Source organism: Erithacus rubecula (assembly GCF_903797595.1).
Source record: "Erithacus rubecula genome assembly, contig: SUPER_Z_unloc_2, whole genome shotgun sequence".
Classification (NCBI taxonomy): Eukaryota; Metazoa; Chordata; class Aves; order Passeriformes; family Muscicapidae; genus Erithacus; species Erithacus rubecula.
Window position 1 is genome coordinate 9,759,080 of NW_027635860.1, and position 23,108 is coordinate 9,782,187.

General features: G+C 34.6%; 1 protein-coding gene across 1 annotated transcript in view; it reads right to left on the reverse strand.

Moving 5' to 3' along the window:
* The window catches only part of VPS13A (vacuolar protein sorting 13 homolog A), a 105,965-nt gene that overhangs the window by 78,435 nt on the left and 4,422 nt on the right, over positions 1–23,108 (reverse strand). The window contains exons 2-20 of the mRNA XM_079331223.1: positions 19,029–19,072; positions 18,467–18,509; positions 17,515–17,610; positions 17,130–17,231; positions 16,380–16,489; positions 16,067–16,126; positions 14,971–15,030; positions 14,677–14,757; positions 14,184–14,241; positions 12,100–12,227; positions 11,785–11,891; positions 10,317–10,488; positions 9,906–9,968; positions 8,113–8,245; positions 7,415–7,509; positions 6,483–6,625; positions 4,987–5,188; positions 4,790–4,904; positions 1,251–1,387 (exon numbers count right to left, since the gene is read on the reverse strand). Coding sequence (XP_079187349.1) covers positions 1,251–1,387; positions 4,790–4,904; positions 4,987–5,188; positions 6,483–6,625; positions 7,415–7,509; positions 8,113–8,245; positions 9,906–9,968; positions 10,317–10,488; positions 11,785–11,891; positions 12,100–12,227; positions 14,184–14,241; positions 14,677–14,757; positions 14,971–15,030; positions 16,067–16,126; positions 16,380–16,489; positions 17,130–17,231; positions 17,515–17,610; positions 18,467–18,509; positions 19,029–19,072 — 1,949 coding nt within the window. The remainder of the gene's footprint in view (positions 1–1,250; positions 1,388–4,789; positions 4,905–4,986; positions 5,189–6,482; positions 6,626–7,414; positions 7,510–8,112; positions 8,246–9,905; positions 9,969–10,316; positions 10,489–11,784; positions 11,892–12,099; positions 12,228–14,183; positions 14,242–14,676; positions 14,758–14,970; positions 15,031–16,066; positions 16,127–16,379; positions 16,490–17,129; positions 17,232–17,514; positions 17,611–18,466; positions 18,510–19,028; positions 19,073–23,108) is intronic.

Sequence of the window (23,108 nt, forward strand, 5' to 3'; positions counted from 1 at the left end):
GTGCAAGCAGGTCCAGAAAAGGGCCAGAAAAGTGAGGGACGGAACACATCTAAGAAAAAGATGCAGAGAGTTGGTGCTGTTCAGCCTGAAAAAGAGAAGGCTCTGGGGAAAATTTTCAGCAGCCTTTCAGTATTTAAAGTGGGCCAAAAAAAAAAAGATGGTAACAGACTTTACAAGGACCTGTTCTGAAAAGTCAAGGGGTAACACTTTAAAACTAAGAGTAGATATAAACTAGATATAAGGAATTTTCTTACAATGAGAGTGGCACAATACAGGTACAAGTTGCCCAGAGAAGGAGTGCATGCCCATGCCCATCCCTGGGAACATTCAAGGTCAGGATAGACAGGTGGGTGAGGAACCAGATCTAGTTAAAGATGTCTCTGCTCATTGCAGGGAGGTTAAACTCAATGACCTTTAAAGATCTCTTCCAAGCCAAATCATTCAGTAATTCTAACTGAAATCACATGTTTAGAAAGTAATTATGCAAAAATTGCACAAAAAACTAACTCTCTTTAGCACGATTTTAAGATTTGAAACACATTTTTACTAAAAAACACACAGCAATCTAAACAGATAGTAAGTGACAGAACCAATCTTACCTAGAGTAAAAAAAAAGTTAAAAAAAAGTAAATTGCCTGTACACATGTAAGACCATTTATCCTTAAGAACACTAGTCCATCAGTGAGTAAGAAGATTGCTAATAATCTGGACAAAGTCTCTTATTTTATTTGAAAGTCTATTCCTCTTTCATAGTGATAAATTATAATTTTACATACTTCATGCAAGGGGAAAGTCAAAAAGATAAATCAATATCTCAAACATACCTCCAATTTTATCCAAATTATCTTAAAAATTGCCAATATGTTTACTTTCCTCATTTTGAAGTAAATTCGGTGATTAAAGGGTATGTAATAATATGAAAAATAAGAATATAATCAAAAGTAAGAAAGAAGTTCACTACTTTATATTATAAGGCAATGTAAAAAAATATTAGATATTTTCCATGTAACAGTCCAAAGTATCAACAGTAGTTTCATACTAGGAAAGGAATATTTTCTAGCAATTCTTTTGCACTGAATGAATCCAATGAAAAGAGTTCAGTAACTTCTGTCTTGACTAGAAAGCACTTAAAAATAAATACCTAATACATACACTACAAGAAGTACTTTCACTTAATCACTACCACAAAACTCCTATTAAGAAATTTTTTTTTTTTTTTTGGTAAATTACTGCATTACATAAATACATACTTTAAAACTACCAAGATCCAGAAGCAGTAAATTTGACGAATGATCATAGAATCCGTTTTGTGGAACAATGATGTATGAAGCCATGAGGTTTATTTTGAGGTCAAGAACTTTCTGAGTTTCAATAATATACAACAAACCTGAAAAAAATAATACAATTATTAAATATAAACAAATAAAAGCAATTCATACAGAACCTATGGAATTAAAAGAAAATGATAAAAAGAAAATCAGATCTAATTTTAAATAAACTCTATATGCTAGACAACATATGTACCTATGTTCTTCATAATTTTTATGATTTTTTTTATTATTATTCATTATAGATATTCCTTAAAGAAGCACCAAGTAGATGAAATGATGATAGCAAACAGTGCTAACCAACAAGTATAGACAACAACATGATATATACAAACTAAAAAGGTTTCCCACTGAGGAGAGATGAAACGAGAACTGAAAGTGAACTGCAACTCTTAAATTACTGACTTAATCCACTATATCCCATAGATTTAGAAATTCAATTGCTACAGAATTTCTTCTTGGGAGTATCCAACTACACTGGTCAAACTGCTAGTGTTTGTTGATACTGAGATACACAAGTTTACACTAATTCTGCTGACAAACCTCTCCATCCTGAGATACTGAAGATATATTTTAAAAGATTATTTATTTGTGTATGTTTAAAAATCATGCAATTAGTTGGGAAAATCAGACAGTCATAAGATTTAAGAACAAAAACTGCTTTTTTGCTTGGCTGAAGAGGAATGAATGGTATTGCTTTAAGTTAGCTCCAGAGACTGCCTTATGATGCAGCTACAACACACAAAGTATTTATCATTTACAACAAGCTGATAACCACAGAAGTAGAGATAATGAATTATGAAGATGACAACATGTCAGTCAACACATCCACTGGTAAGAAAACAATTAAAACTGTTACATTATCAAAGGCTGTCCTCCTGTCACAGGTGAGCTAGACTAATCAGCAAAGAACTGGATGGCAACTACATTTCAGGATTTGCAAGAGAAAACAATTTAGAATAATAAAAAGAGCAAGACTTTTTCAGTTTGCACTGCCCAGTTGAATTTGAGTGATGTAGAAAGGTCAAGCAAATATTTTCTTGTTTCTTTTATTTGGGAAGAAAATGTAGTGGAATCCATAAACTGAACTCTGGTAAACCAAGCTTGAGAGTGTCTTATAGGATTAAAAATTCTAAGTATTCCAGTGTCACAGGTTCCTTCAATTTTGCAGTTCACATTTCCCCTGCATTTTCCAGTGTTGGGGGTTGAGTGTTTTTCTGTTACTGTGTCAATTGAAAGAATTTTTCCCATTATCATGCCAATGGAGCTGGCCGGGTTACACCCAGGGTCTCTGATGGGTCCAGACAAAGGGGTAGGTGGGAACGGCGCAGGGGCCTCTGAGGTTTCCGGGAGGGCACTCGCGTTTCCGGCGAGCTCGGAGGAGGACGCCTGGGATCGTTCAGCCACGCGGCCGAGCACAGGAGAGCCAGACCCTCTGCGATCACCTGCCCTGCATCTGCCCCGTTCCAGCCTCCTGCCTCTGCGGACACAGCTGATCCCCCGGACACACACGGTGAGCGAGGAGCCGCCGCTCCAGCCCGTTCCCACCCGAGACCGGCGTGGCCGCTGCCGCCCCACCCCCCCACTCCTGCCACCATTCCCGCCTGCTGTTCGGCAAATCCGGGCTCTGGACTAAGCACAGAAACAGCGTGCTTGCATCTAAAGGGACTGACACCGAGTTATCTATTCTGTTCTGTTAGCAATTTTAACAACTGCTGTTGTTTTCTGCTTGTACAGTTAGATATATTAATAAAAGAGCTGTTATTCCCACCCCCTTATCTCTGCCTCAGAGTCCTTGATTCAAACAATTTTAATACTTGAGGGGGAGTGAAACCAAAGCCTCTGTTTCAAAGGGAAACTTCTGCCCTTACTGGCAGACACCTGTCCTTTCAAACCAGGACATCCAGCTATGTTCTATTGCTTCTAAGAAAAGTAGAAAGACCTCATTTTTGAGGACCACAGGTCTTAAGACATTAATTACATGTATATGTTTCCATTTTTCTTATTCTACCTCAGAGATTAGCATAGTCCCCTGCAATAGAATATTCTGCAGATCAAGTACTTTTTCCCTGGCAATTCTCTAAGACTCAGATGTACCGCATATTTTCAGACTTCCCCATCAAATTTTTCATTTGTAACTGGAACAAGGTTTTAGGTTACTCTGGGCAACTCAGCGTTCTTGTGAGGGTACAAACAGTATTGGATAAACCTCTACAGTAATGATATGCTTAAACTGTTATAAACATGGAACAAGATTTCATATTTCCACAAAAAAACTAATTATGATCCCAATCACTACATTTGGTGTTAATGAGCACGGAATCAATCTGAGCAAATTTCATCTCAGAAATGAACAATGAACCGTTACATCAATATACTCAATACTCAAAAATGCTCAAGAAATTCCTGAAAGAAAAGACAAGCAAGCTGATACATATAATTCTGGTTAATCTGACATTAATGCTAAATTAAGTAGTTCACTCAATGAAGAACTAATGAATAAAAATACTATTGAAGCTTGATTTCCCTCCCAATACTGACCTGATAAACGCAATCAATTAAATAAACATTTTGCTTGAGTTTTCTTTAAATCTTTATCACCTGAGTATTCAGATTTTTTATATTTATAATTTAATTATTAATAGGTTATAAAATTGAAAGAGGTTTAAGACAACAGCCATTGTTTGACTCTTTCCTTTTCAAAAAAATTATTTTTATATGAAATCGCTCCTCTGCATCTACTCCCATCCACAGAGATAGGATGATGGACACATCTCTGATTTATAAAGCCTCAGACATCCTTACTGGAACAAATTAATTCCACAGATCTCAGTGTTAGTCTTCACAGTATTCAGCATTTGCATTCATGTCTTAAAACATAAGCTCTCTAGAGATAAACAGGATGTAAGGAAAATTAGTGAAATGGCTGTAAAACTGAGCAGCTGAAAGGCAGATAAATATAGTTTATATAACTTGAACTGAGTCAATCAAAATCAATATTCATCAAGAAAGTCAGAAAATCAAAAACACCCATACAAAGGCATGATGTTCTGAAAAACAAGAAATCTGAAAAGGATTTAGAGGTTAACTTAGAGGACTAACATCTCCGAATCAGTATTTGAGGCATATTAAATAACTAAGGCCTTTCACATATCACATGAACAAAACAGAAGATGTAAGAAACTCTTTTAACTCTGCATGGAGTAAAATACGGAAAGACCACCTATGGCTTGGGAGCACATTTACAAATAAGTAGAAATAATTGAAGTTTAGAAAGATACAAACATAAAATTATTCAATACCTAGAATAAACACATCACAATGAGATTGAATAATTCAACTTATTTAGGTGGTGTGTTAGAAAGCTATGACACACATCTCCATAGGGGAAGACCTAGTTTAACACTTCTATGATCTAAAATTCCACTGAGTGTGTCATCAGAAGAGTATGCAGCACTTGCCTGTTGATGTTTTATCACGGAATTCTTCAAGTTTCATCAGGGTTGCTGATGTCAATTGCTCTAAATGTACATTTTTCGGAGGTCTGAAGAAATCCACTAAGCTGTTCACTGTTATCTGTTACAAAAAAACCCTCATGGTAAATTTACTATAAAGTAAGATTTTTGACAATTTATAGCTTATTCAAGTATTTACTTACTGCATCATATATTATTTCCAGTGGTTGTGATTCTACTCTAATTCTCTGATCTGCTTTCTCATCCAAAGGATTAGTCTCAAACATTATGCTTAAAAGTGAGGTACTTTCATCCGAATAGACCGTTCGAGAAGACAGGAGACGGGGTGTACACTTTCCTTGAGACATACCTGTAACTTCAAGTGAGGTGATTTTTGTTTCAAACCTGTAAAGAAATGCAAGCAGACTGTTCAGATAAAATATCCATCTGGCTAAGTACAATTAGATGGTAAGAGGATAAAAAATTAAATGGAAGAAAACAAAAACACAAATGAGTACAATAAATTTCTACCCCACCTTAACTTTAAAAAGCATATTCTAAGGATTTTATACATACATCCACGTGTTAACTGTTTTCCATTTCATTATCTTTTGTGCCTATTAACTGCCCCTGTCTAAGAACAAAAGGGTGTCCAAGCTATTTCCTGCATACAATTTTCATGAGGACAGGTGTCAGGGTAGGTAAGAGATGCAAAGGGGAATTCTTTAGTATGACCTCAGGAATGAGAAGGTATATTTATAGTGGGAAATAGACATAAAACAGAGAGAAAAGGCTTTTGGCACAGAGAAATGAAAGAAACAAAGATAAATAGCCTCATTACTCCAAGAGGTACTTTTTAGTTCTTGGATTTTTTTTTCAATATGCTATCCACTTCTGTAACAGCTTTCAGTTGAAGATTTTTTATTTCCTAGCAGTCTTAAGAAAAATATATCACTGTAAAAAAATGTAGTATCTTTTCCCTTTTTCTAAGTACAATAGCATTGTCAGGGCCATTTAGATACACAAGACTACCCTCAGAAAACACCAAAGCAAAACTTAAAAAAAAATTATGCATAAAACTAATCAAGATCAACAGTATCTTAATATCATACATGGATTGTACTTATATGTCTCAAAGTAGAGAGAACAAGATTTAAAAGAGGAGGGTTACCGTCTCCCAGAATTTTTAGGTCATTACATTTGAAATAAAATTGAAATATTTCAGTAGATGCTTTTCACATCCTACTGTGAGAGTACGAAACAAAGGAAAAAAACATCAGTTACATCTTTCTTTCTTCTACAAATCTAAAAGTGATCTGGGAACACAAGAACTTTCTAGTCATGTAAAGTGCCCAGAAACAAGTGGTTGCCAGGTCGCCTTGCTCAGTTTAAGATTCAAAAGGAAACTTATCAGTCACTTTTCAAAGCAAATAACAAGTTAGTAACTGGATTGTTTGCACATAACAATGACAAACTGAAAAAAAAAAGGAGTATATCCATATTAGCACAAAAAGCTCAGAGGATGCATAGAATCCAATCACAAAAAGAGTATCCATGATTCATCCCTTAGTTGTAAAAGGATTCCACTGCAAACTGCACAAGAAATGACACTTAAATACCATAGCACACCCTTAAAATGCCCACTAATCATCATCATCATTTCATGAAAGACAAAACCACTTTGATAGAGAAAGCTCACCTTATTGCTTGTGCACCTGGTCGTTGGGTAAATACTGTACTCAAGTCAGTTAATGCAAATTCTATTAGCTTAGGAGTTTGCTTGTTTTCTCTTATTGATATCGACATGCTTAGTAAGTTCACAGAGAACTTCATAGCTTCATACTAGATATGCCAGAAAAACAACACAGCATTAAAAAATACATTAATACACATCTTGATACAGTTCATGAAGAGATGAAAGTTACAACTGTATTTGAAACTATTGCTTTCATGTATAGCTTGTATCATACCTGGTGTAAAAGTCAACAAAGAGGCAAGGCTAAACTAAAGAGTACAGTATCCTTACAAGCCCTGCGTCTTTAATATCTTTACCACATTTCCTGATGTAGAACTAGAAAGCAGTTCATCATATTGTCCTTGGTATCTCACAGTAAGATCATTTATCATATTATTTCCAAATGATTCAAAATGTTGCTCTTTCCCATTATAATCCTTGAATTATCTTTCTTTATATAACCACTTATTCTGCCTCATCTACTTTCACTCATATTTTTAGATTCCAGTCACTTCCTTATCCTTTATTAAGATTACCTAGTGAATTTACTTAAAAAGCTTTTGAATATTGTAAGATCATCTATGAATACTTCAATATTTAAAGCACAATACACTACATCTATGCTCTTATTCTTGTTAAGACAAGAAAAACATTTTTTTTGCCATTTCAGAATACCCAAAAGTAAGCTTTAACCACTATACTGAAACTGCATCTATGGACGCTCTGTTACGCAGAAAACAGCATGCAGTAATTTCATTAAAAGGTATCAGAACAGTATTCAAATACAGAGACAGATCTTCAAGTAATTTAAAAACGATCTCCTATCATCTTTATAGATTTTTATTAGCAGATAAAGCTACCAATTATTCATTATCATATAGTCAGCTGTGACTTACAGATTTTGGAAGAGTTGGATCCACAGCTGTTTCACTATATCCAATTGCTGCATAAAGTTTAGCCTTCTCTTCTTGTGTCATCAATTCTTCAAGACCTGCCATATTTCAAGAGGTTAGTTAAACTCAGTATAGCTACCTGAAAAATGCAAATACTGTTATATATTTCCCTGTGCTTGATAGCACTATAATATACAGTAGATACTGTCAACATTACTGTCCTGAATTAGTAGAAGCAAATACCCTGGTGTTTAAAGCCAAGTCTTGTGAATATAAAGCATACTTTAAAATGCTCTTTTAGTTTTTTCCTAACCTGTTTTTATTTCCTAGCTTGTTAACAAAAGAGACAGCCTTTCTGATTTATTTTCTATTTCACTTTCTAAAGGTTATGTTCCATAACCTTTATCAGGTGCCACATAAATCAAACATACATTGTATGAAACAGTCCAATTTTAAAATGAATTGAAATAAAATTGTTTACATTCCATAAATTCTACTGTAGTGAATGCAGTTCAGAAGGAACTATGGAAGGAGTTGTACAATTGTACAGCACTGCTATGTGCAATTAACAATACATCAGCAAAAGAAAAGGCCAAGAGAAAATGTAAACAGCAATAATTTGATAACAAAGTTCCACTGCTACTGACCTAGGACTCTAATAGATTCCTAGTAACAGAAAAAATACCAGTAAATTATCATACTTGAACCCTTTATTTCTTGGTTTTTATCCTTTTTTTCACCCGACCAGCTCCACATCCAGCTAAACCAGCCACCAGAATTTTCATCATCTTGTTTTACTCCTGGCCTGTAGATTTTCAATCCAGCCTTAGTTGCCTTAAATGTAAAAAATATTCAGGTAAGTAATTACCTTCATGCTTTTTTCTCCCTTTTCCTAAGAAAAATATAGACTCAGGGCAGCTCTAACATACCAGAACATCATAGACAACCATTAAAGAGGTAAAATGTTGTTTTTTAGTTTCCCTTCTAGTCACTTTTTCAAATGCACAGTGCAATATTGGACTGATTTTGTTTTGCATAATAACTACCTTTACAAAAGAACAGAGCATGTAAAAGGTTAATTAATATTTCTTACATAGCAGATTTTTCTCTCCAGCTTTCACCATAAAATACTTTGAAATATATTCAGGTAATCAGTTAGCACATCTTTCAAGATGCACTTCTAACATTTTTCAATTACAACACTTAAAGCCCAAACAACAGAAAATTCATTTTCTTGCAACCTAGTTCTAATATTACAGAAATGTATCTTAAAACTAAGGATTTGAAGGCAGCCAGGAATGCAATATGACATAACCTTTTGAAGTAGTATAATCACACTGGGGAAAGGAAGAATAAAACTAGATAGGAAATATCTCACAATTTCCATCAAATTGCAAAAAGTTGGATGCTGGAGGAAAAAGATAAAAACCAAATGAGAACTAAAACAAAACCAAACCTTCCCCACCCCTTGAAAAGCACTGCCATTTGGACAAAATGGAGGGGAACAGTCATGAATGTTTCTTCTGGTTCTGTCAGTCTGGATAACAGTAACACAAACATCCAAATGAGGGTGCACATACAGATTTATAGAAGGAAAAATCACATTCATAGATTCCTCTTCCGAGTATTGAATTAGAAGCACAGTATTTGTGACTGGAGCAATTGCATTTATACTATATTCAATATACTTCACACACCAAAAAAAAAAAAAAAACCAACTCAAATTGCTTTCAAGCACTGCTATAAACCATAACTGATATATATAAAGTTTAATTATTAATTACTGCTTTCTTTCAGATTGCAAACTTCATATTCTACTTACTTTGAGGTGCCTTGATTATTAATGAAGATAGATCATAGATTTCAGAAAAACTATAAATATTTCACATCAGTGTCCTAGAAAGATGCTCAGACACTATGTATAAAATTAAGCAGTACACCAACCTAGGAAAACCAAGGCTAACAAATCAAGTGTAACTACTCAAGTCACACTATCTTGCCTAATTGCACTGATCTGCTTAAATGTACTCCACATTTGCTCTACTCTGAGTAACACTTGCGAATAGAAACACTGCAAAGAGTCAACATACTACAGGTGACTGCTCAATGTAACACAGTATCATAGAAAAAAGGAACAAACTAATAACCTAGACTGTTGTGGGTTGGAGGGAGGGACCCTCCACCTGACAGTTTTGGGTATAATTGTTTCCAATTTGACTTCAATCTTCCTTTGGCGACATTTGCCCAGCAGAAAGAGAAAACGATTTATCTCAGATCAGTAATTTTTAGGAAAGAGTACATGAAGTTATTTAATTTTTGGTTAATTAGAAGCTGAGAAACTAATTATGCCTTATAATAAAAAACCATGAACAAGGAAAATTGAAAGACTGCATGATACACAATTCAATCACCATAGCTAAAAGGCGTCTGCCTAAAATCTCCACAACCTCACGCTTCAGTTATTCATACACTCATTTAAATGATGCAGTTTTACCTCAAATTCTGCTTGTTGCCTTGCTAGAGTGATGTTAAAAATATCCAAGGTCTTTTCGTATCCCTAGAAGAGAGATAAGAAATTATTTTTGACAATTCCACAACTCAGTTTTACAGGAAACAACAGCAAGCAATTCAATTTATGCAATTCAAGTTAATTTGCTCAATCTGAGAACTTAAAACAAACCTGGGGGAAAAAAGCACATCAGCTTAAGATGTTCTTTACTGCAGTTTCTAATTTAAAGACTTACATCATGTGTTTATTAATACTACTCACAGAGAAAGGTAGTAACAAAGTTGCAAGTATGGCCACTGAAAATTTTAACACAGAACATTAGGAACATTTTAACATTTAAGCTTGAACAAGTATCAAGATGAACTATATTTCAGCCTTAAACAAGAAATTACTAACCTCCAATAATTTTAAGATTTCTTCATTAGGTTTTTTTGATGTTATCTTTGTTTTATACATCTCTTTATAGTTCTTCACTTGCTTCCTATGATGTGAAATATGTTCCCATGACCACATTTGGAGCTTAGGTTGAACATTTACTTCAAGGATGCCATGAAGAATGTATTTCCACCTAAAGGCAAAGACAAACATCGAGCTTATCTTTCTTTTGGTATATTGAAAAGACTCCTAAGGCTTTGCAGATTCTCTAAATACAACTTCAAGTTGCCAAGAGTGAAATCCCCTGACTGATATTGCACTTCTGACCAGCAGAAAAACCTAAGAATTTTACTCTTCTTCCCCACATAAAGTTGACAGATTGCCATTTTCTAAAATTCAAAGGTAACCATGTATGAAAAGTACCCACAAATCTATGCATGCACATGTGAGAATAACAAAAACGTATTTGTAAGGAAACTTCTGAAAGGAAATCAGATCCTTGTAATCTGTGTTGCAAAGGGTTGCCTTTGCAAGTTCTTGTAATACTGTCTAATATATAACATTTAAACGAATTTATAATACAAAAATACTATCAGATTTAAGTTCCTGATAATGATCTTCAAGACCTCAATTGCAGTTTTTCAAAGTGTTCTCAGCTTTGGTTTGCATCCTGGGGTGACTTTGTGATGTTGTATTGTATCCCCATTTGTCTGTTTAGCCCAGAAATAAGTTTTGTATCTTTAAGGCTGGATTTGAGAGTGAAGTGGGGATGGAGAAGCAGTGGAATGTCTGAGGTGGTTGTTTTCAAACCATGAAGACAGGAGCTCCATCGCTTTGTCTCCTGGACTGTGCTGCCATGGTGGACAGCAGGAGAGAGCTCTAAGAGGCTCTTTGCTTTCAGGTAGCTTCTGACTCACTGAAGCAGAGAAGGTCCCCGGAGCGTTTTTCCCTTTTTCCTGGCATTGTTTGAACCTGCTCTGCACTGGGGACCGGGGGAAGCACCAGGAGCTGGCACCTGTGGCCAGCAGGGCCTGGGCTGGGCAGTGCCATTTTCCATGGCCGGGGCCTGAGAACAGCCTGAGCTGAGCTGCCACCACAGCAGAGAGACTTCCTGAGTTTGTCATCTCCTCACAGCAGAAAGAGGTTTTCTTGTTTGGTATTGTTCATTTTTTGTGCTTTGCCTGTTGGATAAACAGGTTTTTCCACTTCTCTCTGAGGAAACTTCTTCCCAAACCAGTTGGGGGAGAGGTCGCCTGGGTTTGCTACCTGGGGGGCCCTTTGGAGGTTTTCTACCAAATTTGTCCTAAACCAGGACAGTTTGAGGTCCTCATCAACTCCTTACAATACTAGCTTAAGAAAAACTAATAAAAACAAAAGAGAAGACTCCCTTTCTGAAGGAAATGAGTTCTAACCCCCTTAAGTAAGAGGCAGTTCCTTGGTAATTATTTAAAGAACTAACATATTATTTTGAAAGTCTAAGGCTGCTTACCATATCTTGGCGTTGTTGTGCACTGGAACATCAGGTCTGTACTTCCTATATGGCAGATTTCGGGTCATCATATCAATAGACTCAAGAAGCTCCATAACACTGAAGTACTAGGCAAACAAATTCAAACTGACCATTATTATTTGAGAACAACAGATATCAAGGTTCTCTTTGAAAAAAAAAAATCAGTTACAAAGAAAAACAAGATAAAGTTAACAGATTATATACAAACATTATAAAATTTCAGACTGCCTTTCTTATTCCCACAAACTAACTTTTTTACTACATTACATATAATTTCAGAAAAATAGTTGGTACCTGTGGCTTATTGAATTCAACAGTTATATCCTGTAAGTTTATATCTAAATCTATTTTCGGTGATGAAAAGTCAACATCAGATCGAGGATTCATAAGGAGTTTGGCTTTAGCTGAAATTGGGCGGAATACTAAAAAACACAAGTTGATATAAAAAGTGCAATTAAATTATTTAAGATTGCAATAAATTATACATACACTTATCTTAAATTATGCCAGACTTGTAGTTTTTAAATGCTAGACTCAAAAAACATGAACTGCACCAACACTTCTTGAAACAGAATACAATCTACACTCAATTTTAAGTTTCACCCTGGTAACATTTATCAAACGATTTTTTGCAGCAGCATACACCAGCATAAACTTTCCAGCATGCTGAATTACATACAGATGATTGAATAAACAGTTTACACTTGTAACAAATGTAGTATTTCTTGGCTATGATGCATTCAGAGAACAAGACAGTTTCAAACACAGCATTTATTTTACCATAGGAACTCTTATTCCATAAGATTTTTTTTGTTTTGCTGTTACAAATGCTTTAGTCATTGACAAATTCACAAAAATGCTTAAAACCAAACATTCCATATTTCTAATTTCAAATAAGCATGGAACAAAATCAATATGCATTCTACATAAAAGTGAGGCACATCACAAGAAAAAAAATTCAGAGCAGAATTATCTGTTCCATAGTTTGGCAACATGAGGCATTAGAAGCTATGTTTAGTTCAATATTTTCATCTGTTTCAGCAATTGATCCAACAGTAAGAATTTTAGAGTTACTTGAGTTTGTGTAAATCCTATTTTTATCAAATATTATTATTATACTACTATTTTAACAAATACTACTATTTCATCTCAGCAAAAATACTGATATATTACCTACAAATCAAATACTCCAAATTCTCTGAAAGGTTCATACTAGTGGAAACATGCATTTCTGCAAGAAGACATTGTGAAGACATTTTAGCTACACCTCTATATGGTAGCATTTAAATTTGTTTTCTCCCTGTATTTAGCCTCCTAAACTTCAATTTTACAGTTTTTATGTATAAGTATAATGTTTATATTACATGAAGTGATAAAATTAGCATTCTTGCTTATTACCTTCCTATCAAAGTTTTGATGGAAAGAGTTTCCCCAAATTTTCATTTACCACAGAACACCAGCATGCTTAACATCTCTGATGGCATTGCTGAATTTTAAGATTGAAAATCTTTGATCCTAAACTTCACATACACCTATTTTTAACTTACTATATAAAGATTTAAACAATTTATAATGTTTAACACTGGTTTGCTTGCAAAAATAATCAAAGCCAGAGACTAAAAAAGATGGGTAAGAAATCAGAAGAAATTACTAGAGAGTTCTTTGTCAGTCAACATATGAGACTCTTTTAGGGGAAGGCAACAGCATAAAACTGACAGTGTGTTTTTTAATCCTGGCTATAGCTAACTGAGGACTTTCTTGCTGGAGAGCAAGCCACTTCCAAGGCTATTCAGACTTATGAACAATTTCTAAACAATCACACAGATGTACATGATAAACACAAACCATACATTTTCCATACAATGGAAAGCAAACTATCATCATGTTCGAGTGATGTCAATGCAACTTGCAGGCAATACTTAAGCAATACTCAAAGCAATTGCAATATTTTCACAAAAAAGAAGTTACTGTTTCAAAGTTGTGTCATTACCGTTTCCACCTCTCATTAGTAAAATACACTTTGCATAAAGCAGGAGACCTCAAAAACATACTCCAACTAATCTGAATTCATAAAACTTACACAGTGCGTATGTTATTGCTAAACTTCTTAAATAAAGGAATTAATCAATGGATGTTAAGAATGAGGATCTACGTATGACATTCTATTAGAAAGATACATGACTCAAGACTTACTTTTATCAAGGCTTTTTTAAGGCTGCCTATGCAATACATCATTCACTCTCAGAAAGACAGTAACACTTCCAGGCTTAAACTGCACTCCTTAGTAAGATTTTTGAGTAACAGCCAAAGTGACAACCTCTAAGATGCACTAAAAATTAGAATTAAGAATGCACATTACAATTACAAATAACACTTACCAAAATCATAACCGTCTGGAATCACGTTATGGCTGGCAACTCCCTGTTTTAAGTTAACCTACACACACAACAGAGTGAACAGGAAGTTGCATTTCTATTTCCAGATGAAGTTTTAAAAGTACAAAATGTTAGCATTTTTAAACAGTTCTCAGGTTATCTCTCTGACCCAAAGTAAAATTCAAAATACTCATCTATGTTTTAAACAGAATGACATGTCCATTTTGGCTAATAAAAATCACAGAATAGTGGTAAGATGACTATCAATTGTCTAAATTCTTTTACAGGCAGAAGACTGGCTTTTTTAACTTTCTCAGGCGGGTGTTATACTTCCAACACATAAAAGCCTTAATATATACTATTTTATCCTAATAAGGCTTTTAGTTAAAAACAATTGCCCAGGACGCTGACATGAAAAAAGCAGGCCTAAATGTGAAGCATGTTTTCTGCTTCCCAGTTTCAACTAGCTAGACCCACTATTTCATGCTTTACTTACCAATGATTCATCATAACCACCATGGTAGAACATCTCTGATTTCACATTCCAATAAGCAAAAAGGTTATCCAGTCGCACAAGCTGAAAATATAACAGAACATATGTATTAGTATCTACAAATTTAAATTATTTGGATTTCACAACGTCTGGATTAATAAAAATATTCAGATTGTTACTTTTGTCTATAGAAACTATACAGTTAAATGTTTTCTTGATCTTACTTTCTGTGGAACAAACTCTAATGCAGCTTGTTTTATTAGCAATTCTTTCCTTAGCATACAGTTTATACTGTACCTTGTAGAACAACTTGGCTGTTTCATCATGTAAACATGGATTCCAATTCTTATCTGAGGTCTGAAATGAGACAAAAATACTCTAATATCTATAATTCACCAACATGTTATAATTGAAACAAGCTACAAAAAAGAAAGTAACATCATCATAATTAAATGTAATGGAAAATAATAGGATACAATCTTCTGATTTAAGATGATTAATCCATTACTTTAAGTGAGAGCCTGAAAACGCTACTTCCCCCAAAAAACATGCAAATATATGTACACTGATAGGCTGCACACTAGAACCAAAGATAATATAAGATTCTGTTTTCAGTATTGCAAATGGTTTTTCTTTACACCAATAATATTTTTAGGCAGGCTCTTTGGACAGAGATAAACAAGGGATTGAATTCTTTTATAATTCTGGAAGCAATTAATTTTAGTTTGAGCCTAAGGAACACTCTTTAATGTGCTAGGAACAAGTATTCACAAAACCACCATTACATTCAATAAAGTAATATTTACTTAAGACATACTTTCTTTAAGACTAGCAAAAAAAAACCTACTGCAAAAGCAACTCAGCACAATCAACATATTTCTCTTACTACACAGTCTTCCAGAAAACAAAAATTCATACCGCCTGTGATTACTACTCTTTGCACCTTAAAGTGCAGTTCACAGATTAAAAAAACAACAAATTAGCTGCAGGTGAAAAAAAATGTCTTTTTTTTTTGCCTTTCTCACCATTCCCATTATCACACGGGTGACCTTTTTTCTTGGAAGTTCAAGTCAGTTTCAGTAAAATATTCAGAATGAACTGACCAAATCCAGCCAAGTGTATTGGAAACCACAAAATGTAGTAGGCAAAAGAATAAGAATTTCCTCCTAAAGATCTACTTTAATGCTGTCATTTTATCTTTAATGGCACACCCACCACAGTACTTACACTGAATTTGATAAACCAAGTAGTTCTCATTGTGCATTGCTGATGATTATAGGTATACTTTCCATTAGACAGTACATTACCAGAAAGCACAACACACAAAAGCACAACTTCACCTACTGGTATATATTAACATGCTTTTCAGACAAAAGGTGAGAAATAAAATTACCTGCAAACTTAGATTCTGAAGTGAAATCCCAAATGACAAGGGGTTATCACGATTTGTGATCTAATAGAACACAGGAAAGACAAAAATAAAGAATTATTTCACACTCCATAAGCATATATTTGGCTAAGAATTTAAGTATCTTTATGCTTTGGTCCAAGCTTTTTTTAGTTTGTTTGGCTTTTTAAATCAAACTAAGAAAATTCCACAACTTTACTAGTATTCTCTCAGCATGAAAAGCAACTAGACAAAATCAGACAGGTTCCCAATTTCATGTGCACAGCCTCCATATGCTGAGATACACAAAAGTACTTACATCATCTTCATAGCGAATATGGATGTTGGAGATTTTCAGCTGAAGATTTTTGATGACCTGAGTAACTAGCTTTTCTACAAAAGTGTCTTGTTTCTCTTCCTTTACTTTATCTATGTTAAAGGAAAACAATTATATATGTTTATATGCCAGTATTTTCAAAATTAGACAAAATAGTAACATAATAAATTTAGCATGGTGTTTGAATTTTCTATTACTTTGTACTCCAGTTGATTAAAAACATGTTTGCTCTGTATAACCTACATTTATATTGACAGATTTGAAGTTTTCCTAGCTTTACTACCTGCTGAGTGAAGAATCAGGTAGCTTAAAGTACAACCAGCATCCAACAATACTCAAGGTGAGCCAACTACATTTCTTGGAAGTTGAATTTAAAGATAAGAATTGAAGAAATTGAAGCAAACCTTTAAAAAGCTGTATTGGTAAAAATACTTTGATACTGGAAACAGTTTCTTATGAAAGATAAAGGAAAATATCAGGCAACACATGATACTAAAGAAATATTTCAAAAGCCCAATTTATAGCAGATCACATCAATGCCCAAATCTTTTTATTTTCAGAATGCTGGTTCTGCAATACCGATGGCTATTATACCTAAAAAAACATAACTAGTAGATTTTTAAGTAACAAGGAGAAAACAGTAATCTAGAACACTTTGACAAAGTTTGCATCTTTCTGGATTAAAATAAAGACAGAAGCAGAATAACTTCCATTAGCTTTTCCCACTCTTACCTTGGTCAGCTATCTTCTGCTTTGCTTCTTCTATTCTTTGCAATTCCCTTTGTCTTGCTTCCAAGAGGTGCCTGGCTTCTTTTTCAGCATCATATTTCAGGCCTAAACACATAATGTAAAAAAGTTTAATACCAAAAAAATCTTACCTATTTTTTAAAGAAACTGCTTCAGAAGTTATAATTCTTATATTTTTGGTAACAGTTACATAACAGCAAAAAAATTAGGTGATAAAATGTAACTTACTGAAAGACTTCCACTCCACTACTTAATTACAAGTGCTAAATATATCAACTAGGAATAAAGCTCATGAAAATAGTATCAACACATTCCAGATAATTCTGAAATCCCACCAATCTATAGTCACTCTTCCTATACATCAACTTACTGGCTGTGGGCACAATAAGCAAATAAACTCCATCAAGGACTGCCTCAACTGGTTGAGTATAAAGATTCTGCCATGGGATCTGTAGGTTAAGTTGACCTACAAACATGAAAGTATATCATTAAATAGTTGACAAGAAAAGAAATGCAAAGATAATTGATATTAAACACAAAATCTCTTAATTATTATACTAGACAGAAAATACTCCAGAGCATCAAAGACAAAAGATGCCTCAGTTGGGTTATATTTTCTTACACAAACAACATGAGAAGTTTTTCTGTGAGCAGAACTATCAAGTCTACAGTATTTCCTTATTCCTTTGAATTACATTCCTCCGTCTTAGCAGCAATTTCTCTCTCCTTGGAAATCCACTGCAGCACTCTCAGAAACAAGAAAAGCACATAGGCAGCTCATATATCATCAGCTAAATATTAGGTTTTGTGAACACAGGTTACAGTGTCTCTCCTTCACCCAAGTGCAAATTGTAATAAAATACTACATCAGTCACAGAAAATACATTATTACAGCTTTGATTTAAAGGAAATATAATGGCTTCAGGCTTAGTTTACTTTAAGAAACTACTACTTTGACAATACAATCAACTTGCAATGAGAAAATTTTATATTTTAGCTAAAGCAAGGAAGGAAGGAGATGAAAAGGCAAGTGAAAGGTAAAAATCAGTTGAGGAGTCTTATTAGACAAGGAATGAGATCCAGTCCTGCCCAACTGCTCATCTTTGCTGTGTTAGGCTATTTTCTCATTAATACTGAGATGATTAAAAAAGACTCCTGTATACTTTATCAAAAGGAGCTTCTTCAAAAAGTGTATTTTCATAAAAGACAAACTTCATAATGTACAAAATACACAAATCAATGAATATATATGGAAATTACTTGCTTAGAATGTACTTGCACTTAGAAACTCCTGCATGTGTACAAGACAAAATGCAGCTTACCAATATGTCCTGCTTTAACTTTAAATGGCACATCCAACTGACTCTGAAAAAAAGAGGTTTAGAAAATTTAAGCTCAATTCAGTGATTTGGTAATGTTCCAATGCAGGAAAAGATATCATGATAACCTTAACAAAGTTACCTATCCATCATAAAAAAAAAAACAACTCAGTATAATGGATAAGCAACCATTTCCTTGCCAATTAAGACTGTTATGCCATATTAGACGAAATACATTTCCAAAAACAAACACCTAGTTTCATGAGCTATAGGAGAAAAAAGGAAAAAAAAAAAAAAAAGTCTTTCAGAATTGCTTTTGACCTGAACATATTCTTTCAGAAATTGCTGACAGTTCTCTTTGGGGGAAAAAAATGTATAGACTTTCCTCTTTAAATTTAATCTCAAATTAATCAGATGATCTATATAGGTGAAGAGAAAGCAAAACAGTAAATTTCTACTTAAAAGAAAGTGCATCCTAAAATAAGAACTAAAAAATGCACATTAAACCTAAAACATAGCTCAGGAATCATTTTTGCAACTATAATTGTTATTTCCAGTAGCTTACCAATGCATTTTCTTTTATTTCCAGATTCTTCAGTGCTACAGCTCCTAAAAAGAAAAGAAGCCAACAAGTAAAACTGGATTAAGCAAAGTAGTAGTGGTACACACTTCAAATACCAAAGTCTGAATGAGTGGGTTACAGAAGCCTAGAAGATAAGGAGGCTAATGTATATGTCTCAAACACTAATGGAGGATAGCAATGGAGTCAACCAAGACTCATTGGTAAGAACATGCCATGAGAAAGAATGGGATGTGGCAGGAAAAGGTGGCCATACAGACACAAGCCAGAACTCTTCTTGGACAAAGGCCTATGTTCTGGCTCCTGAAGTAGAGCATAAGCAAAGGAATGATGTCAACCAGCAAGCATGGACTGTCAGCCTAAGGTCAATCCAATATGGAGGGATCAAGATCTCCAGAGACCCTCAAAGCCCCCTGACCCATTTCTGGAAAGGTCTAGAAGAATGAACTGTAGATGATAACTTATTTGCATAGTAAACAAGCAAATTAGCTCCGTGGCATGGAAACTTTAACTGTGTAAAGGTACCCACACCAAACCTGGGCACATATGCCCCAGGACCCTGGATACTCTATCTGCTGCACCAACGCTGGAGTCAGGACTGCCAACTTTTCTTCCTTTGTTTCTCTGTACTGCACTTTAATTTCCCTGTCCCTCTCTTCTCTTTCACCCATCCCTTATTCAAGATCTACCAACATGTGTTTATACCGCAAGAGACTAATTTACACCAATTTCTACACTGTGTGTATCATTTAATAATAAAACTTTGTACACTTTTACAGACACTCTGACTTTTGTTGCTCTTTTTTGACCACGGGTACCTTTCAATTCTGGGTGTACCCTTCCCCTTCACAGTGGGACACCCCAGTGGTTCATGACCTATGGTTCCCAAAACTTTTACTGTGGAAGAGATCCACAGCCTACACGTCAAATATCTATGAAAGATTATTAAGACCATGAAAAATTATTATTTTTCATGGACATACAAGCTTCATGAGACAAATACTCAAATACTATTTTGTAGAATAATTGATCTAAAATTATTCAAAATCAAAATGCTGGAAATCCCCATATCAACTTTGTAAGGACCCATTTTGAACAGTTAGCTTCTTTTTTCCTCAACCATCTGTTTCCTATGCTTGTAGAAATCTAGCAACAGTAAATGTGAGTGGAATTTTAGCCTCAAAAGATATTATTCTTTCCAGCTTTATTTATAGGCTTACAAAAATTCACAGGGAGTATTTCAGTATTCTAATTTTTTAAGAGAGAAATTCAGTATACTATGAACAAAGAAAATTTGAACTGCAAGATAATTTTTTCCATATACTTCACATCAAACACCTGCCATAACAAAAGGAATACAGGGACCAGAAAACTCATAACTTAAACATATACACAGTTCAAAGCAATGTCTTCTGCAAAATCTACAAGAAGAATGGAGCTTCTGTGATGGTTACTTTCAAATTAGTTGTATAGCATTAACATATGCACATGGAACAGACACCTGATACAGGTGAGCAGGAGCATAAATGAGATTCCAGAAACCAAAAGAAGATTACAGGCCTGGAAAGGAATACAACTTGAGGCTGCAAACAAAGATTTTAATTAATTGACCCAAAAATGGTTTTCTTTCAGGACGTATACTAGAAATAGCAAAATATATGGGGAAATGGGAGCTCCAATTGCAAGAATATTCTTGCAGTTATACAGTGCTAATGGCAATAAACAATTGTACAAAGTACCACCAATTTTGGGAAATTGGACCCAAATCTCAAAAGTGCACACATTAGAAGAGTTGACTCAAGTTGTTGAACTGATATGAAAGAGCTGCCCAGGTAAAATAATCCATCCATCTCATAGCACTGACAAAATACTATGAAGTTTTTAATGTTCTAATTTATTCATTGCAACAGTTTATAATCACTTTCCAGTAGAAGTCTATTCATCTGACATGTGTTAACATCAGCCTCTCCAGAAAAATACTACATGCAGAAGGATGCTTTTTCATAGCTGATGATACTGCTGCTCAGCCTTAAAATACACACACATTGCCAGGAACAACAGGAAAGTGGGGGGGAAAGGCAAAAAGAGCATTCCCAAAAGTAGTCTGTAACTACTCTAGGAACTAGAATGATATAGTCTTTGTAGGCAGTAACTAGGTGATAGTTTAAAATACCATTGGTTCAATTCCATTCTAAATTTATTCCCTGATAAAGCTCACCCTGCAGAGACTATTTTAACACTAAAAAACTCCTCTTTGCTTCTTCAAGAAGATATCACTAATTGTAATTGCATTCAGGGCACATAATTCCAATGGTATCCAGAGCAATGGTTCAGGTTCGTAACCAAGTTACCAGGTGCAATTTCTTCAGGTCAGTTGAGCCATGTTAAAAACATTCACAAGGAAACTGTAAGACTACGTGACACATGAAGCAGTTTGACTGGGTTGAGTTTCTTCACTTTCACTGACAGCTATGTAAACATTCCCTCTCATTTATCAAGATTCTGACACAGGCCACAGTTCCGCAGAGGCACAGTAACTCAAGCTGCAATAATTTGGCAGCCTGGATGCTTTCAAAACCAGAGTGCTGCAAAGTGAGGATTATCTTAAGCACTTACATACAATACTTTGTGATGGCAGAACTATTTCTCATTTTACCTGAGCACAACATAATGGCAGACAATAAACACAGAATCAATACTGTTTCAAACAGGAAGACTTTGAAATTTCTACATTGAATGCTGGGATTTCAAAGTGGGGTACATAATTCTTTACTGTTTTTCTTATGATTCACAATTTTTTAAAAATCACTCATGATTTTACAATTAAAAATTTAATATTTTAGTTAAGAATCACTAGATGAAATACACAATAATAGAACTCCAGGCATCAGAATTTTAGTATAAAATTACTGAAACATGTTTACTAAAACATAACAGTTTACTTACAAAAACCTTTATACGGTCTGATCACAGCAAATGGACCATCACGCACAAAAAAGGCTATTGAAGAGGCACTAGGTTTTGTGCAGTGATGTAACCTTTCTTTTCCCTATACTTGAGAGAGAGCCCAAGAGACTGACTAAACATTCCTGCAGTAAATAGGAAACATTTCCAAAGCCACCACATGGGCAAAGCTTGCAGCCAACTCTGATGCTCAGGATTTGAAATGCAGTTATTGACTATGGCACAATACTCTTTCATTACCAAAATATAGTCTCAACCATGTAGCCATTTCCCTTGCAATGAAATGTAGATCTAAATTCAACTACACTGAACCCTGACCATTCTCTTGGGGATGGGAGTCAAAAAACCAAAAGCCCCCACAAACAGAAGAAGGAAAACCAGGGAACAAACCCTAGTTACAGAATGTAACACCGTTAGTGAATTTGTCTTGGCGTACTGACAGTAGATTTTAATTGCAAAAATCAGAAAATACATCAAGATTTGATTGTCAGTTTTGCTGATGGTTGGTTTGCAGTTTTTTTGGCAGGGCTGATGTTCCTCTGTTGGGAGCATTGAGATATTTTGATGTCAGAAATGTATCCAATGCATGATTAAAAATTACCCAACCAAGCAACCTGAGAAACTGTATGTACAAATAGTTGGAGTTGTTTAAATATCTAGGACTAAATATGCAGGCTACCAGCCAAAACAATAATAAAAGCAAGAACAGTTATAAATATCTATAGCAAAGTCTAGAATTTATTTAGGCTACATTGTAAAGCAGATTTTTACATTTACTGATCCCTGAACAATGTGAATAATTCAACAAAATCAAACCACTGTCAAAATTCTAGAAGAATAGGCTTATAGTCTTAATTTTAGATACTCAAAATAACTTCATGAATTTGAGTGCATGAACCAACATCTGCTACAAAGGATTCAGCTTGCAAAAAGAGATCTAATAAACTATTTCATCAAAGAGGCCTAACCGAAATTTTGTTATGGTTGTAAACAAAAGATAAGGGGAAGGGGGGAGAAAATTAATCTACATTAAAATCCCAGATTTTACCTAATTAATCACTCTCTGCTGTCTTGTAAATAAAGAGGAAGGGGAAGGAAAGC